Genomic DNA, 19,846 nt, shown 5'->3' on the forward strand with positions numbered 1-19,846 from the left:
CTTGTCCTACTTTCCATTTTTTTTAATATAAAAATATTTTTAATAGCTTGGATCACAATACGGCTAGTGGTAATGGGCAATAAGCTGGCAGACAAAGTGGGGGAAAATGCTGTTAAACAGTGATCTCTACATAAACTTGCTAATTAAATAAGCTGAAGGTTTAAAAATCTAGATGATTTGAGAGGAACTATGAAAACAAAATGAGTAAAAAAATGCTGTGACATATGTTTGAGTCAAAAATGTTGCTCTACTTCAAGGCCCTAAGAGCCAAGGAATTCTCTATGATGGGCAGTGCTTGATGGTGAGAGACTCAGTTAATGTAGTAGTATCCGTGTCATTCTCAGGGTATGAAAGAGACAAGGTAGTGAGATAATATTTTTATTGACCACTCAGCAACAAAAATAGGTCCAATAACAGATATTACCTCAAAAAAATAAAATATAAAAAGAGAAGTCCTGTGTCACCTTAAAGACTAACAAATTTATTTAGGTATAAGTTTTTATGGGCTGAAGCTTACTTCATCAAATGCATAAAGTGGAAATTTTAGTGTGGCAGAGATACATACATACATACATACAAACATAAAAAGATGAGGGTGTTACCTTACAATGCGGAAGGCCAGTGCTAATGAGGCCAGTTCCATCAGGGTGGATTAGGCCCATTCTCAACAGTTGATAAGAAGGTGAGAATATCAAAAGGAAGAAAATTATTTTTGTGGTGTGTGAGAGAGTCTTTATTCAGACTCATTCTGACAGTGTCAAGGTTGCTTATGAATTTCATATATGAATCTTTACACTGCAGTCTGTTTTTGAAGTTTTTTGCTTCATGTTGGAAGGCGACCCGGGACTCACCCCAACAAGGGGTAGTTCTGCCGCTAGTCGGGTCTCATTTTACTCTAGCCGTGGGGTGGGGAGGGCGATGGGACAGTAGGGCCAATGCCCCTTCCCATGTCCCCCATCCCTGGGCAAACTTCCCTCTTTCGAAATTACTTCAGACACCCCGTATGGATCCCTGTTTCCTCTGACCCCTGTCTGTGCCCCTTGACCACCCTCAGGGTCCTCAGTTTGGCCGTATGCACCCTGTGCTCACAGTAAATAGTCAATCAGTTAGCAATCCCGCTGTTCTCTGCAGTCTTGGTCGCACTGCTAGGCTGGGGGGAAGGGTAGGGGGACCTGGACCCTCTCTATCCTCTGGATCCCAGCCCAGGGCCCTTAAGGTAGTGGCAGCCACCTCTATCTGGCTGACAGGGGCACGTCCCAAAACCCGCCAACTACTCAGGCACTTGTTCTCATCCTAGGCCCCTTCCTACCTGCATGAGGATGCCACACTCTTCTCCCCTTCTGTTGGCCATCCTCTCTTCAGCCGGTCATGCCTGGGGGTGTCTGTAGGCTCTTCTGGCGTCTGAACGGCCAGGGTAGCTCCAAGGATCAGAGCTCACACTTCTGGCCTCCTTCCAGGCCTGGCACCTTCCGTGCCAACCACATGATAGCATATATCTCGTTAGTAGATATGTGTAAGTGAACAAGCCCTGATGATATGGCTGATGTGGGTAGGTCCAAGGATGGTGTCATGAAAGTTTATATATGAACAGAGTTGGCAACAGGATTACTGGCAAGGATTTGTTCCTGGATTAGTGTTTCTGTTGTGTAGTGTGTATTTGTTTCATGTTGGCGGTCTGAGTGTAAGCGAGGACAAGCATGCTTTCTAAGGTCTATGAAAATGAGGGTTCAACATCGAAGATTGTAGATCCCATGGTATATGTAAGGCAGAATTCTGTTCTATATGGTTTGGCAGGAAGAGGTTTCCCATTCTTTTTCACAGCAATCTTTTCCATTGAATAAGATTTAAAATAAAATTAATTAATCTCAAAATTGTGCAGGAGTGTTGCCTTACTAGATAAACAAAATCCTACAATGGAGGTTTTTTAACTGAAATTTGAACATCATCTAGCTAGCTAGAATGTACATGGCCCTTATCACTATAGTACCTGAGTGCCTCACAATCTTTAATGTATTTATCCTCCTCACATCTGTGAGGTAGGTAAGTACTATTACCCTATTTTACTGATGGGGAATGGACATTCAGAGAGACTAAGTGACTTGTCCAAGGTCACATAAGAAGTGCTACTGGAGTATGGTATCCCCAAGTCATAGACTAGTACCTTAACATCTAAGTAGTTGGCAAGCACATTCTGAAATATGTATGTCAGGCTAGGTATGCAAAACAAAAATCAAAACTATCCCATTTCAGCTCATGTCCCAGACCTGTAATTACGATCCTCTTTCTCTCACTGATCCCCGGATAATCATTGTCAGAAATACTCTTAAAGAATACCTGTGATGGTATCTAGCATTCCCAGTTTTATTCGTGTCTCTCTTATCTCATGCTTTCCATGATTAGATCGTGTTGTCTGAAAACCTAAGTTATATCCTACAGGCCTTTGTTTCTTTTTTAGACTTACACAGCCTCTTTACTGGGCATGTCTAACCATGTTGTCTGGCTTTGCAATGAATTAGCAGTGTCTTTTAACACTATGAGAAAATCTGAGACTTGAACGCTTATAATTTGACTTTTTTCCCCTTTAGAGGTTTTTATTGCTTGTAATGAAGTTTGCCTAACCTGAACCTCAAATATTTTATCACACCCACTGCCTATATGTTGGGTCTTCTCTACTTCATATTCTGTGTTCAATCCTACATTCATTGAAGATAGTCAGAGTTTTGCCATTGATTTCAGTGGGAAGAGAATCATGTCTGAAATGTTCACGTATCCTCATTTGGTCTTCATGGTCTTCAGCTATTCCTTTCAGTTACGGTTAAATTCCCTTCTTAGTTATTTAGTACTCTTCAGCAAGTTTTGGCACTTAATTTTATTTCACTCCCTTGTTTTTCTTTTTAATAAGGGGACAAGGGTAAGTGTTGTTATTTTCTTATACAAGAAATGTCAGGTTTTCCACGATTATTTACAGTCACTCCAGATTACTACATGGTTTCTCCAGACCAAGGGTGGACAATAAAATGGCAGCGCTTTGCCAGGGTTAGCCCCTGGCAGGCCACCGCTCCTATATTTACCTGTGCCTCCACAGGTATAGGTGATTGCAGCTCCTATTGGCCATAGATCGCTGATCCCAGCCAATGGAAGCTATGGGAAGCAGCACAAATGGGACACCACTTCCCACAGCTCCCCTTGTCTGGGAATGGTGATCCACAGCCAACAGGAATTGCAATCAACCATACCTGCAGGCACAGGTAAATATATTGGTGGCAGCCCACTAGGGAACCGGATCCAGCCTGTGGAATAGTATTTGCCCATCCCTGCTCTAGACAGTATGAGCTATAGAGACAAAACTTTTAGTTAACCTTAGAAATGCATTCTTCCATGGAAGGATTATGATACATTAGGGGGTCCAATGGGGAACTTTGCAATTATGCCCACCTTGTATATAGATATAAGTCTGAATCTAGGTGCATCAGCTCCCTCACAATTTTGATAAACATTAAATAATTTAAAGCAAAATAACACAAAGGAAAACAGTCATCTCTAGGCATCAAGGGCCTTGCAGACTCCTAAGAGCCTCCCATTCAAATTGTATGAACATTTAAAAAAATATAAGAATGGCCTAATCTCACTCTTACACTTTCTCCTCTGTTAAAACCTTATAAGCCAAATAATAGCCAACAATGCATTTTACAACTGTGTTATAAACCTTTTTATAATGGAAACATTGATAGTCTTTTAGCAGTAATGGTGTTATTCAGAAGCAGATGGCAGCATCCAATTTCTTTTGGATAGACATTACTTACTTACATGAAGAGCGTTGACTAGTACAACAACAAAATAATGTACTGCTATTTGCTGATATGCTACATCAGCACAAAAGACATTTAATCTGTTTGAACATATCAACAAATAGGTAGCTTTTCAGACAGTAATGGGATGAATTGCTATCCTCAGTTGCATGGAGCATTGTTACTTGCTTTATTTTCCAGTCAACAATTGGAGATCTGAAGCTTGACCAACAGTATTTTAAAACGTTGCTTGTCTGAAAACATATGTATCCTCATTAGTTGGTACTGATGAAAGTTGTTAGAGATATTGTATTCCACATGTATTATTTTGTTTGGACACATGCAACAAACCCATCTTGTTTTCTAATTTATTAACAGGCAATGTGGTGGCTAACAGTGTATTTAATTGAAAAATTAAAATTAGCAAAAACATTGATAGATTTGGAAAGTTTTCTTTATACTGTATAGCAAATTTGGGGGGAAACTTGCTTTCTTTTGTTTCAGATAATCTGATTTCAAAATAGTATGGACTACAAACATTAGACTTAGAGTATGTGTACACTCTGTTAGCTTGAGTTCTCCTACTTCAGCTATCCTAGCTCAAGGGAGAACAGCCATGCTGTGAAACAGAAACACTCCAGCTAAGTAGACTGAGTTGATTAGAGGTAGAGAGTGATTGAATTAGCAGTTGAGGAGTTGCACTAACTTGAGCTTTAGCCTGAAGCTGCATCCTCACTGCATTAATAGGAGTATGGTGACACTAGCGTTTCTGATACTGCTGTAGTTAATCCACTGTCCTAGGTTGATGGAAGAATTCTTCAATCAACCTAGTCCTGCGTACACCAGGTCAATGCAGCTGCATCTCTAGGGTATGCATTTTCACATTTCTTTGAGATATAGCTATGCTGATGTATGTTCCCTGTGTAGAATCAATCCTGACCTAAGTGTCAGCAGCACTTACATTTCATCTTATAGCTTCTGATGCGCATCTAGCTTAAGTTTAAAGTACAACCTAACTTGAGCCAGAGGTTAAGGGCAACACTCAAATTATTCCTCAGGCTAGCACTCCAATGAAGATAGGCCTTTTCTGGAAACAATTATTTTACGTCCATATTAGAGTTTTGCAATTGGGAGGGGTATACATCCTTTATAATTTCCTCTTGGTGAGATCCCTTAGCTCCTCCCCTGGAGAGAGCACCCACAGCAGTCAGGGCTGGATTTTCAGTTGAGTATGGTAGGCAGGTGCTTCAGGACAACAATGTTCTGGGAGCACCTAAAAATTTTCATTTTTTTTAATGGAAAACTCAAAAGTTAGCTGTACGGAGGGGGGTTCTGAAGATTCTGGGCCAAGGGGCACATAAGGTGTAAATCTGGCCCTGGGCTCATTTTGAGAGCATGGGACAAAAAGGGTAGAGTGAAAAGAGAAAGCAAGAGATGTTTGCCAAAAATATATCAAAATCACATTTCGTATATAATCATGAATGAGAGGGTACAAGATAGAAAATTAGAGACCAGTAAATGCATTTGATATGCCTGGATTCTGTGTTCATAGTAAAAATCCTATGCTATACATATTAGAACACTATGCCTATTAATATGCAGTGGGGCAGTTTTCTTAAAACTTCTGGCTAGAGGCCAAGCATGAAGCTATTACTCAAGGGAAATGGACAGGATATGTGGCACTGCCTTTCACCGACAGTATGCCACATGTGCATCCAAACACATTTGCTCCTGTGTAAATGGTACTTGAGAAAATTAAATGTAAACATCCAGTATGTCCTGTTTCTAATGGCTTATCAATTTCTCTCTCTTTCCCGCACTCAAGAAGAAATTAAAGTATATTTAAATGTAGGGTCTATCTACTTAACCACTTTTCACTGGAATCTTATATTCTGGTTAAGTAGATAGACCCTACCTTTAATATACCTTAAAACAACCTTCTATCTTCTCCCTGAAGCAAAGGACTCCCTGATGCAGTCAAGTCCTTCTTCAACCATGGAGTGAAAAGTCATTTGATTAAGTAACACAAAATCTGTGTTAAATCAGTGAATATATTATTAACTAGGTATAGTTCATATTGTGCTTGTCCTTATGTTACTGGCTAAGGTTGAGTACTGTAGGCCAAATGCTCAGCGGATGTTAATCACTCCAAAATCATGGAGAGATGACAGTTTTTACCAGCTGAGGATCTATGTTGATTTGTGTTTGACCTATTTTCCAGCAAAACAAAAGTGATCAAAGTATTTACAGCTTGCACTTCAAATGTATCATGGACAGAACTAGGGGTAAGTTGGTGTTTCCACGGCAAAAAACATTTTGAGGATTGATATGGTTTAACTTGGATCATATTAGTATTTTAGTATGCGTGTGATAGTCATTTTACAAATACTTCTGTTGTTGCTTTTTTACACAATGATCAAAATCTAACAAGTGTTTTTTCAGCTGTGTAATACAATGGCAATGTGTCCAAACAGAAGTTGTTACTAAAACAAACCTAAACTGTGAATAACCTATGATGTAGTAAGAGACACATTAGAAGCAAAGTTTCTATAGAACTCACACCTTGTGTATCGTAGCCTAGAAAACTGTTTCTCCTGTATCTCACGTTAGTTGCCGGCCTCACAGCTCTACTGCCTTGCTGGTCCCCTGGTCTCATCAGGCAGCCCATCTGGGGCAAGCTGGGCTCTCAGACTCACTGCCAGGTTCCCGATCTTGCCAGGCAGCCCACTGCCCTGCCCTCAGCTGCTAGCCCTCCACTGGGACTCTCTGGTCCTGGAACATCTGTTGTCTTGCTAGATCATACATGTTGCTAGTCCAGAGTCCCAGTTTAGAAAGGCTCAATCTGTAGTATCAAAAAATTCTATGTTTAGAGTCTCACAAAATCATGCATACTCTTTTGATCATCTGCACTGTAATAAAGCCAGTCTTGCATTACTACAATCTTGCATGGCATAATCATTGCACTATTGCCAGTGGGATGTATTATTTAGCTTCCAGATTGTTACAGGGAAAAGTGCAGAGGCTTCCACTATTGTCTGTATTATTGTGACATTCTCTCAGGCACAATCTGGATGGTTGAACAGCTGTGCTCCTTTAGTGCTCCAGTTGGGATGCCTGTTACACTGCTTCACTGTAACCTCCAGATCTGTTCTCACACAGCCTATATACAGTATTGTGCTAAATCACTCCCAGCTGAATGATATGAATTGTATCGCAGAGAAACACCACCAAACTCCTATTTGTCCCCAGAAATGTGAGTCTTGTACTGCCCAGCTCTTTCCTTTTGCAAAATACATGTTCATAAAAAAATCTGTCATTTCATTAATAGAAAATGATGTGCAGAAGCCCTGTTATTGCAAATGAAATTTCCAGGCACTTCAATTTCAACACACACCAGTTTAGATCAAATAAAACAGGTTTATTAACTACAGAAAGATAGATTTTATGTGATCACAAGTAATGAGGCATGGAATCGGAGTTGGTTACAGAGAAATAAACGGTAAAATGCAAAATTAACCAAGTTGATGAATTCAATGCGAATAAAGTTTCTCTAACCATACACGTTCAGCAATCTGGTTAGAATTTTTCAACCAGGACCATTCCCCTACTTCAAAGTGGCTTTCTTTGTCATTCAAACTTTGTCAGTGATGTGAGTAGAGTTGAGGGAAGAGAGGTGATTTTGGGGTCTCTGTTCTTCATTTTTATATCTTTTTCTTCTCTTAGAGAATCATCTACAGCTCTGTGTCAGGCGATAGCAAGATTGCATGGGATGTAAATTTTTCACTCACACCCTTCTTCCTTACAAAAAGAGCTGCTTAACCAGGTGAAAGCTCAATTGATTTTGTTGACACATAACTTAAGCATCAGTTTGCTTTTTCTTTTCTGAATTAACTTGTGTCTGCGTTTCTAATAAAAGTATGTCTCAACAATGTCATACAGTAGAATCTTATAACTTGACATATAATTTGTTACACATATTGATCAGCAAATTATGAGTTTTCAAATGATACCTCACAAGCAATACTTCATATGAAATTTATCATGGCCTTCTAAAAGCTGTGAACATAGGGATTCAGTCTGTCACAAGTATCATCTGATGAATTTAGCAGTCTAAACTATTAAATATAAAGGAAGGAATTATAATATTTTGTCGGTGGTGGTAGAAGCATACATTGTCTGAAAAGTGTGGTTGAAGGGTTGAGAGCCGAGGTACCTTCAGTTCTGGAATTGGACATCTGTACAAAGTTAGATGAAGATAGAGCCCCAGGTATTATGCAATATTATTATCGTTAATATGTAATGATTTAATGAAAGACCATATTGTAATGCATATGAGAATGGTGGTTGTGGAAGTATTTATTTATTTTGAATTTCAAACCTCACATATGTCACTCACTCCCTCCAGTTTAATCCTACATTTGTATCATAGTGCTTGTATCCCTGATTCTGCAGATATTTCCACAAATAAGGACCTAGATGTGCCTACATGGAACATCTTGTGGGATCAGAGCATAAATTCTGATATCTGAGTTTCCAGTTACTAAGAAGTTATATATTTTATGGTAGAAAATGGAAACATCTTAGAGGCTTTGAAAATTATCTTGTTGATAGCAGCATTTAAATAACAGCCATTTGAATGCAATTCAGGTTCTCTAGAGTGGTTATAGCTCATATTTAGCATTTTACATCAGCACTATATTGTAAAGTGCTTCCATTTTTTTTGTCCTTTCCAAAGAACCTGTATTTTATTACAATGCAGAAGTCATATTACGGCAGCTGGTAGTTTTTAAACAGTCTCAGTGAATGTGCCTTGTAACTGGCAATATTGTTATCATTTTTCTAGGAGATATGTTTTGCTATTCTTCTAAAAAACTGAAGTACACTGCACAAAGAATGTACCTGTGCTGCAAAATGAGATTCAGCACTTAAAAAGCCCAGTGTCTACCTCTCTCTGTTGCAGTGATCCAACTCAGTCAACTGAAGATTCTTATTGTTAGGGTGTCCTGTAGGAATTGTTAATTATATTGATGTGATAGTCCCATTATTTCTCATTGAAGCTCTCATAAATTGACTACACTAATGCAGGTGACCTTTCGGTGTAATGATGTCTTATCTTTCCAGTTCTATATGCAAGAGGAGTTACCTAATTATATTTTTAAAGCAGTGGTTCTCTATGGCCTGGTCCATGCTAAAGAGGAAAGTCAACTTAAGATATGCAACTCCAGCTATATTAATTACATAGCTAGAGTCAACATATCTTAAATTATGTTTTTGCATCATCCACACAGTGGGAGGACAATGGGAGCACACTCTCCAGTCGACTTCCCTTACTCCTCATGAGGAACAGGACTACCAGCACTGATAGAGGTGTCCTCTCAGTTTGAATTAGTAGGTCTTCATTAGACCCACAAATTCAAACCCTGGAAGATCAGCTGTGGCAGTGTCAATCTTTCGTGTAGCGTAGACAAGTCCAAAGTGTGGTCCATAGATCATTAATGATCCATGACCATCTTGTAGGTGGGCTCAGAGCTCGCCTCCCTCCTCCCCACAGCATGGAATCCATGCTGGTACTCCATTCCTACACTCTCTCCACCATGAGGTTGGAGCACCAGTGCCAGTTTTCCACTGCAAGGGGGGAGTGAACCTCACAGGCCAGATCTGGCTTGCAGGGGAAGGAAGCAGCACTGTGAATTGATGCTGCTCCTCCTCACAGCTGAGGGAGTAGCCACACAGGAAACTGCTTGCTTGGAGGGTTTCCCTGCTGCTCCCATTGGATGGAATCATAGCCAAAGGGAGTAGTGGGAGGCAGTGCCTGAGAGTGGCAAGAAGCATGGAGCCAGGTAAGCACCCCCATTCCTCTCATGCTCAGATCCCCACCCCCATCTCCCTCATGCACCCAGCTCCCGCCAAGACCTTGCACCTCCATCCTGCTCCTACACCTGACCTCTCAGCCAAACTCCACACCCCAATCCCCTTTTAAACGTATTTTGTCATCATGGGTGGTGGGCTGATGATCTGTGGAAAGGTCTGCATTGAATGGGGGTGGGCTGTATGCCAAAAAGTTTGAGAACCACTGTTCTAATGCGTAGTGGGAACAAATCACAGAAAACTATGGACCAGGTTTTTATTTAGCCATGTTTGATGCCTAAATACTTACAAAATAATCTGGCCCTATGTGCTTTGTGTTGGTTCCTTGTACAGGAATCTTTGGTAGTAAAGGAGGGCTGGGAGTGAGGGACAAACAAATATACAAGTCTGTCATGCCCACAGGAGTTCAATTTCTACTGAAGTTACTATAAGGATGAAGCAATTTCACTAGTACACTGCAGACTAAGGAGGGGCGGATTCTCTCAATCCAAACCACTACAGAACACCTTGTTAATTTGTTTACTCTGTCATTGTGCAAGAGAGAGGATTTTAGATTTTTTTGTCTGTGGATTTAGAAATTCCCACATCCATGTATATATTAACTATGGATGGAAATTGTAATAAACTACTGAAATGATTGCTTCTAACCATCTAATCAGATCCTTTAAAATATTAGTATTTTCTGAAGAATGGTATCCAATGTAAAACTGTAGGAGTGGGGGAAAGCCGTCAGTCTAAATTGCACAGAGGAAAGTTTATACATGAATCAGCATTAATTACTGCACTATTGGAGGTCATCTGTAATCCCATTGTCGGACTTCGTGGTTAGCATAATTACCATGCTGTGCTAAGAACAGCCAGAGTAATCTCACTTCGCAAAATGAGGTGCCTGGAGGAAAAGAAGACTGCAAATGTCAAAAGTAAATGTATTTTTTGCGTACCTTCCATTTTAAATCTGTTTGTTTTGATTACATTTTCTAGAGATATATCAATCAAATAAAAGAAAGCTATGTATTATTCATGCAGCACAATCAGCCACACTTCATTGTAAGTAACAAAAAAATTAATCTTTTATTTGCAAGGACATAATCTACGCATTTTCATGCAACCTTAAACCATTTGCTTAATTTCTAGTTGGAAATAAATTATAGAAGTCAACATTAAACCCATTAAAGTAAACATGTTTGTCTAAGGAATTAAGACTTACCTCTTGATCTTTTTACTTAACAACAATAATAATAATAATATTAGTAATAATAATTGTATTACTACTACCTTTCCAATCTTTTCTAAAAAGATTTTCCCCTTCACTTACTAACATTATAAATAAGTAGCATATTTCTATATTAATGTCTATCCAAAAATATCAAGCAGCAATTTCTGTCACAAATGGGGCATTACTTGTTTGGTTTCCCTTAGCTGGTGGATGGTGATCGAATTTATTTTGTGGGCTGGATTATTTGGGCAGTGGTGACCAAACTGTACAGGAAGAGGACACCTGATCCGTAAATTATGTATTCGAGAGGTAAAAAATCTGGAAAGGTGATTAATTCCTTGCTGATTCAAGTTAGTGATTGTGACAGAGTGGAGTAGGCCCTCTCCTGGCCAGTAAAGTGCAGTAGAGAGGTCCTCTGAGCTGCCTAGAATGGCTTTTTGGGAAGCAGCCAATCAGGGTCCAGCAAGTTAGTTTAAGAGACCTGCTGGGCCAGAGCGCGTTCAGTTTCTTGCTGGATCGGTGGGAGCATAAACGGTGCAGCTGGCTGGAAGAGCCCTGTCCCAGGTGGTGCTGCCAGTGGCTGAAGAGAATGAGAAGAGAATGAGAAGAAGCTGTGAGTTGGTGTTGGGACTACTGGTGGGGGAAGAGGCCTGGCCTTCGAGGCACCTCAAAAGGGGAACTGAACTGTAATGGCCAGCTGGAGAGTTTTGGCCAGAAAGGCCCTAATAGGGCAAAGACATTGGCTCCACGGTAGGAGCCCTGGGACGCTTCTCTATTCCAAAGTGAGAATAAACTAAAAGACAATAGAGGGCACTGAGAGAGGCCCCTGTTGGACTTATACCCTGGAAGGAGTTTGCTCGGTTTTTACAGACTGTGTGACTTTGCTGAATAGTGAGTTCACTTTGTTATAGTGATATCCTGAGATCTGTTATATCTGTCATATATTAAAGAAACCCCCTTAGGGTACATCTACACTCTAGTTCTATTTTGGGATACTTCCGCAATCCCAAAATAGCTATTCTGCATCTTTTAAGCAAACCTGTTATTTCAAAATATAATGGGCTTACTATTCTGATGTCCCTATAAACCTCATTCCATGAAGATTAAGGGATGATTCGGAATAGCACTTTGTTTAGAAATTTGGCACTGTGTAGGCAGCATCAAATTACAAAATAAGCTATTTCAAAATTGACTCGAAATAAGCAACCCAATTTGCGTAGCTCAATCTGCGTAGCTTATTTCTAGCTAAGGGTGCAGTGTAGACACATCCTTAGTGTTTGTCTCTATTCCAAACTGATGCTGTTTATTAGGAGAACTAAAAGATAAATTGGTTCTCAACTCTTCCAACACTTGAGACTGGATATTGCATTAATTTCTGTACTTTCTGGATTCCATTCATGGCCATGAGGTTTGCTGGCATTCCTTTTAAATGTGTAATGTCTGTGTATAGTGTTTGTGTGTGTGGATTTATTTTTAATGAGTAAGAGAAGAAAGGGTGATGCTGCACTCTGTGTACCCCAGTTGTCTGAGGGGGATTAAACTGTTAAAAATTTCAGAAGTTGCTTTTTTTTGCCACAACCTGCTATGCAACTTTCACACTTTTTTTTTTATCATGCTTTACTGTCAGACTCTGATATGACAGTATTAACTCATGGAAGTGCAATTTAATGGCAGTCATTGACCAGTTTCAGTTGTACTGCTTCAGTTTAGTAAAGCAATTACCTTCCTCTAAGGCTCCAATTTCTCATCTTGTCATGAATTCTGTTAAATGAATTTAGGATTATATTAGGGTGGTGCCAGAAGACAGAGAGTACAGATTGTACCTGCTGTGGAAAAAAAAAAGTACCTGAACTTTATTTAAAATGAAAAAAAGCTTCAAAAGCTTTGGGTTTGTTTCTTTTCCTTCTTTCACTTCTAGTATTCACTCAGCAACATTCCATAGCAGCTGTGTACTAAATAGAGTCATTTAGATCTTAATTTGCAGAAAAAGAAAAGCAATCTTTAAAATATCTACACTATGCCTCACACTGCAAAGCCTGTACAGCTGTTGTCCTATTGCATACTCCCATGATGCAAAACAGTTGACATAACTTGATGTACAGTGTGCTTCAGCTGGGATTTTTCAGAAGTGAGTTTCTTGAGAATCATTGTTTACCAGGAAGAAAAATAAAATGTAATTCTTGTATTTGTGTAAACATTCTCATCAACAACAATTGCAGACTCCCCGGCAGAACGGTAAATGGGTCCCCGCTCAGGCACAATCCATGCCTGCATGAGTGCGGTCTGTCTGACATTTCTTTCACATGCCCACCTGGTAGAGTTGCCAACTGTCTAATCATGCACACCCAAAGATCCTTGCTCTGTGTCTGCTCTACCCCTTTCCTGAGGGAATGGCAACCCTTCTCTGAGGCCCTGCCCCATGTCACTCCATTCCTCCTACCCTAGCAGTAGCAGTTAGGGATTCCTAGATCTTTTTCAGTCACCCTGAGCATTTGCTCCTCCCCCATCGGCAGGCCTGGGTGTAAATGAGAATATTTCTGCAAAATTCTGCATATGAGCAACCAAATAAAAGAAATTGCAGCCATTGGGCTAAAGCACAAGGATTTATCACAATTAACAACATAACTTTTTTATTTGTTAGCTGTAACATCTAGTGAGAACTGCCAGAATAAACTTGCAACTGCATAATGCAAAATAGTGCATGTGCTGTAAAATTCTATCTTAAAGCATGATTTTACAATACTACACAATTGAGTTGATTTTCATGACCAAGTCTTAACAATTTCTGAGAGAATGATAATTGTATAGGTGGCTCCATGTTCTATAAAGGCAAATATTGGATCTGAAATCCACATGACAGATATAGGCTTGTTTCTACAGGAGAAGAATCTGCAATATATTTGAGAGAGCTTGTCTATGCATCTGTGTGTCTGTCGGGGTGTGTCTAGACTACAGGGTTTTGTCGACAAAAGTGGACTTTTGTCGACAAAACTATACCTGCATCTGGGACAGCCCTGAGCCTCCCAGACACTTGGCATTCCTGAAGCTCTTCCCCTCTCCCCAGATTTGAACAGGAACTTTGCATCATCAGGGAGGAAGGGGAAATTGCAGTTTGCTGCATTCCTTACTCTAACTAGAGAGTGCAAGTGGCTTTCATCCCCAGCCCTACCCCAGAGCAATGATTTAAATAAAGCATGGACATTTTCATTTAACTTTCCAAAAAAAACCCAAAATTAATTGAGCTAAGAACTTGAGCACACTTGCCCTCTAGTCTGAACTAGGGAGGCAAATGAAGCATGCCGAAGTTGCTAATGAAGCACAGGATTTAAATATCCCGTGCTTGATTAGCATAGTAGTGGCTGGTCGCCATTTTAAAAAACCGGTAGCCCAAATTAACTCGCCGTGTGTAGACGCGGCAGTCCGATCCAAAACCCTTTCCTTGAATTAATTGTTATTTCTCATGCAATGAGGAGTGTGACGTAGTGGGGGTACTTGCTGGGCTGTGGTGACCCCTGCTGTCTGGAGCAAGACCCAGCAGGGAAAACCTCACTAGGCAGAGGTAATGCCAAACTTGTTGAGCCAGGGGCCAGACACCCCCCATGGAGAGGAACAAAGGAAGGTGGAATGCTGCCCTGGCTGGGGGGCAGGGCTGGAAGTGGGTTAGTTGGTTGGTGGCTGTCTGTGAGGATGGATGAGACAGCCTAGGGAGCTGGAGTTTAGGGGCCCAGTCTCCCCCCAACTCAAGGGGGCCTGAGGCATCCTAGCCCAGCTCTGTGACCAGACTACATCTGTGCTGTGCTGTATCCTGGAGAGGCAATAAACTTCCTCAATTCTACTGGCTGGTGCAGTCTGTTTGTGCCATTTCGGGGTGCAGGAGACAGGGGACCCCCAACGCGTCGTCACAAGGAGTAACAGTTAATTTGAGGGAAGGGTTTTGGATCGGACTACTGCATCTACACACAGCGAGTTAATTCGGCATACCGGCTTTTTAAAATGGCGACCAGCCACAAATATGCTAATAAAGCGTGGGATATTTAAATATCGTGCTTCATTAGCAACTTCGGTATGCTTCATTTGGCTCCGTAGTTCAGACTAGGGGGCAAGCATAGACATATCCTCTGAGAACAGAATTTTGTACCTTCTCCTTTTTTAACATAGCATAATGTCTCGTGCACACAGCACTGTGTCTGCAGAAGATGCTTTCCTGTCAACAAAGGTCCTGTTGCTCAATTTTGTCAATGTTGTGGCATAATGCATCTACACAAGTGATCTTATAGCAGTACATTTGTCCACTATAAGCTTGTAAGTGTAGACATGGCCTTAAACAAATTGATAGAGCCCAATTTGACAAATCAAGACAAGTGGAATTAAAATAAGAAACCTGTTGAGTGAAGTACCTATTTCCTGGATCTAGAAATGTACTGTGATTTTTTTAGGCATAATCCCTAAAAAGATAGGGAAGAAATATAATTCTGATGGTATATGATAATAGATGGAGCATAGTAAGTACTGTACTTGGTAATTTAATTGCCTTCAATTACCCTCACGTTAGAATTTCACATAGATCTCCAATACTGCTTCACACATACCAACTGTAAAAGCAAACTAGGCTCCAAAAACCCTACACAGTTTGATAAGCAAAAAAACTGTGCATGTTGCTAGCTCTTTTCTGGGCATGTTTACACAGCAGGGCTAAAGCCAAAATAAGCTACGCAATTTGAGCTACGTCAATTGCATAATTTAAGTTGAAATAGCTTATTTTGGTTTTTGGTGCTGTCTACACAGTAGGAAGTCTGAGGAAGAACATTCTTACTCTGACTTCCCTTACTCCTCGTGAAATGAGGTTTACAGGAGTCACAGTAAGAAGTCCTTCAGCTTGACATTATTTTGACATTATGTTGAAATAGCTACTTGTAGTGTGGATGTGGACTATATTATTACAGAATAATGCCAGTTTTTCCGAAATAATGCTGCTGTGTAGATGTACCCTCATAGACTTCCCAGGAGCACTGGGGAAGTCAGAGAGAATATAGACATCTCTATTATTGAGAGAAGGGCTGTGGACCCTCAGAGGCAGTTCTGATTAGGGAGATAGGTACTCAGAGCTCCTCCCTAGAACTCTTTCAGGTGTGGAGGAAAAAAGTATTAGTGAAACTGCATTTGTAAAAATAGAACTGAAGTGAAGTACACATGCATCATCAGGGCAAAATCAGTTGTTGTTTGCAATTTGCACACACAAATGTGAATATGTGAGCCCTTTAACAATGATCCACACCCACTACATACAATAAATGCTTGCTCCAGAAGGGAACAAGGGATCCTCAGAAAATTCTTTATTATGATTATTTGTGTTACAGTAATGCCTAAGAATCCCACTCAGGAACTGAACCACATTGTGTAAGGCACTGTGTAAATACAGAACAAAAAGATGGTTTCCTTGCCACCTCACTCTCATGATCACACAGCGCATTATGATGTTTTTATAGGCACATTTCCGAGGACAAAATCCAGAGACTACCCATGGTTTGGGATTCCTTCCACACAAGACTGAGTATTTTACACTTTTCAGTTTTCCTTTTCTCATTTCTGATAGATTAAAGATAAAATAATAATTGTCTTTTCTGTTTTAAACTATTCTTATGCTGCCCCTAGAGCTATGCAAGGAAACAGGAAAAACATACTAACTATACCATTACCATTAACCAGAAAAATAGAGCACACATTAAGCTTGTTGGTAGTAAGTCAACATACACATTGTATTATACGGTAAACTACTTCCAATATGAACACTTTCTGTTTAGTGAAACATGCTTCTCTGCATGTTCTCCTATGCCATTTTACTATAAGGACAAGAAGGACATCTACAACTGAAGTAGCAAAAGTCTCATAAAATGCGCATTGGAAATCTCCCTGTCTTACAACTCTCCATCAATCTTAAAATAGGGGAAGCTGGTAAGTGAAGCAGGAAGGTTTAGCCTCCATCAGACTCAAATGCATGGGGAGTGGTTTCATCTGAAGCCACAAAATCAACATCCTCCTTTTTTCCAGAAAATTTGAAAGGATTCAGATCTAGGAGATTGGATATGACCTGTTTGCCCATAATTCACATATGCAAGGGAAAAAGTTAACATGGGTATACAATTTTAAACATGTTTGTGCAAAAAGAATCACATGTCATTAGGCAATGATTTATCAAAGTGAAGGCTGCCAATGTAATAGTGTACCTACAGCTTCTAGTTCAAGTAAACTTCCATTGGCTCCTTGATGCACATTTAGCTTTCCTCCTCAGACTCCATGATCAATATCCATGTGCAAAACTACTCAATCTGCAATAGAATTTAATAATACCTTCATGTTTATACTTCCACCCACCCCACTATTCACTTGCTCTCATGGATGACTAATTTTGATAGAAACTGGAACCTGTTAAACTATTTGTTTGAGGGTTTGTATTGAATTATGAATTGATGAAGAAGCTCAGAAGTTAATGTTGAGTAAATTTTCAAAATTTTCCTCAGGCTTGAAAGCGTGACAATTTTCACACTAAATGGACTTGTTATAACAAATCAGAAAGGGGTTCTAAAATTCTTTTGATGAAATGGGTCCGTCAATCTTCAAGTTGGATTTTACTGTGTAAAATGGCACATTTTTATGAGTTATGCTTGTCATGTCTGCCTTTGTCAGTGACAAAAATAAGGTTTTACTGTTTTTTTCCTCCTGTTTTCCACTGTGGAGCCAATATAGCTGTGGGAGAGTGAACTGAATTTCTTCTGATTCATGCAGCATCCACAGAATTATTAACTAAATTCTAAATGCAGAATCTGTATTGTTGGTGCTATGTGACCCAGATTCCAGATTGTTTGGCCAGCAGTGAGAAATAACAGCTGAAATCTTATCCTGTTGAGGTCAATGCCATTGTTTTCAATGCAGACAGAATTTCATCCAGCATCGTTTGTAGTTAGGCAGTGAACAGGTTTTGTCATTTGGAAAACAATGAACACGGACCCCCACAAAGTATTTTTAGAATCCTTTTAACCTTCACCTCAGAGTCAACTTAGAGCTACAGTTTGTTTTATATTTGTCTTTTTTGTCAGTGATACATAATAATGCCTGAGAACATGCTACCATTGACTACCAAGGCTGTCTCACTGCCTCAGCTTTGGGGGAAAAGAGAGCAAATTACAAGTTATTTTTCCCTACTGTCTGTTTAAATTATTTGTGGCTGTATTGCAGTATGTAGTAAGGATTTTACAGCAATAATGCTTTGTAATTCATTCTCAGTTAATGATTGAAATGGAAATGTGTCACCAGAATATTGGAGGAGAACAAGGAGGGGCTGCAAGATGACATGCTTGCTAGGATATTCCTGGCCCCTCCTGCTTGAGTCCTCTGCTTTCCCATTGGCTGGAGCTGATAACACTAGGCTAACTGATTTTCATGTCCTTCTGCCCCATCTTTGTAGGCTTGTTTGAGATATTTCAAGAGCCCCTTGTCCCTGTTAGCTCGGCACTTGCAAGAATTAGGGTGAGAGGGATGTGGAATTGACTGAGCATGTTCTGATTCTGAGATACTTGCAAGGTGAATTTGGTGGTGATCTGTTGAGCCAACCTTTCAACAGAACCTAGAAATGTATGAACTGTATGGTTTTGTGTGTCCTGTTTGAAATTCCTAAGGTATGTTTGGCCCACAAATGTATAGATCTTTTGCTGAGCTAAGCAAATAATTCATGTCCTGAATTTCTCCTTGTGAATTGTTTTAGAACAGGTAAAAATCTCATTATCTTGTAATTAGTCTCAATTTTTTTCAGCACATTATTCTCAGCAGATGATTTGTGAAGTCTGAATTTCTCTCTGTGCTGGTTATTCATGTAAGACATGTGGTATGGGTTCTGTTACCTGACTGAATGACTTGCATAACCTGTCATGTACAAATACCTCAGTACCTCATATGTGTCTTAAGAGGATAAATCCATTAACATTCTTGAGGTGCTTGGGTATCTTGATAATGAACATCATAGAAAAAGTCTATAATAAAACTGTAAATATTGCAATTAAATATACATCCTGTGCTGCATCAATAAATTACAAAAGAGCTCTACTCAGGTACCTGACTTAATACAAGTTATTTATGTAACTAACCAATGCAGCACAAAATTCCAGTTATGTATTCTATTACAATATTCACAATCACTGTTCTGGCTAGGTGGATTAACCTTCACAGTAAAAGTGGCAAAATGCCAGTTTTACTGTAATATAGTTTGGGATTTGTTTTTAGCAAATATTTCTGCATCCAGGCTTGCAATTCATTTTTGTGACTACTTGCATTCATAATGCAGACTTTCAAATGTTTGTGGAAAGCAAACAAAAAGGAATTGTGAAGTTAATTTGATCAGTTGTTGAATGTTTGCTCAGATTTGCTGATAATACAGTACTACTCAGATGGTTTAAATCTCTGCTGACATCTTATTTGAAATAGTAACATCCTGGAACAAATTAACCACTACTCCATGTACGTCAATCATCAATCTGAGTAATTGATCATTTCTTTCATTCACAGGATGCTCTGGCCCCTTGGGAATAGAAGGAGGAATTGTATCAAACCAACAAATTACTGCATCATCCACTCATCGGGCTCTTTTTGGGCTCCAGAAATGGTATCCATACTATGCACGACTTAATAAGAAGGGTCTTGTAAATGCTTGGACTGCTGCAGAAAATGACAGATGGCCATGGATTCAGGTAACAGATGGAGTTGTGGGAGGGGAAAAAAAATCTCTTTGACTCAATTGCCAGAGTCATTTAAGAAACTGATGAAGATAAGTGGTAAACTAATAGCAAGATTCTTGTTCACTGTCATAAACGCATCCTAGATTAAAGGAGGGTGGGAGAGTATCCTAATTTCAGCTTCTTTGTGTGTAAAATATAAAAATCCTGTATAAAACCACACTGTACTCTAACACTCCATTGTAACTGTA

General features: G+C 39.7%; 1 protein-coding gene across 1 annotated transcript in view; it reads left to right on the forward strand.

Moving 5' to 3' along the window:
• EDIL3 (EGF like and discoidin domains 3) overlaps positions 1–19,846 on the forward strand; it is a 429,858-nt gene that overhangs the window by 269,657 nt on the left and 140,355 nt on the right. Inside the window, exon 6 of the mRNA XM_006124343.5 lies at positions 19,429–19,610. Coding sequence (XP_006124405.3) covers positions 19,429–19,610 — 182 coding nt within the window. The remainder of the gene's footprint in view (positions 1–19,428; positions 19,611–19,846) is intronic.

Source organism: Pelodiscus sinensis, chromosome 6, assembly GCF_052426305.1.
Source record: "Pelodiscus sinensis isolate ZL-2025 chromosome 6, ASM5242630v1, whole genome shotgun sequence".
NCBI classification, from domain to species: Eukaryota; Metazoa; Chordata; order Testudines; family Trionychidae; genus Pelodiscus; species Pelodiscus sinensis.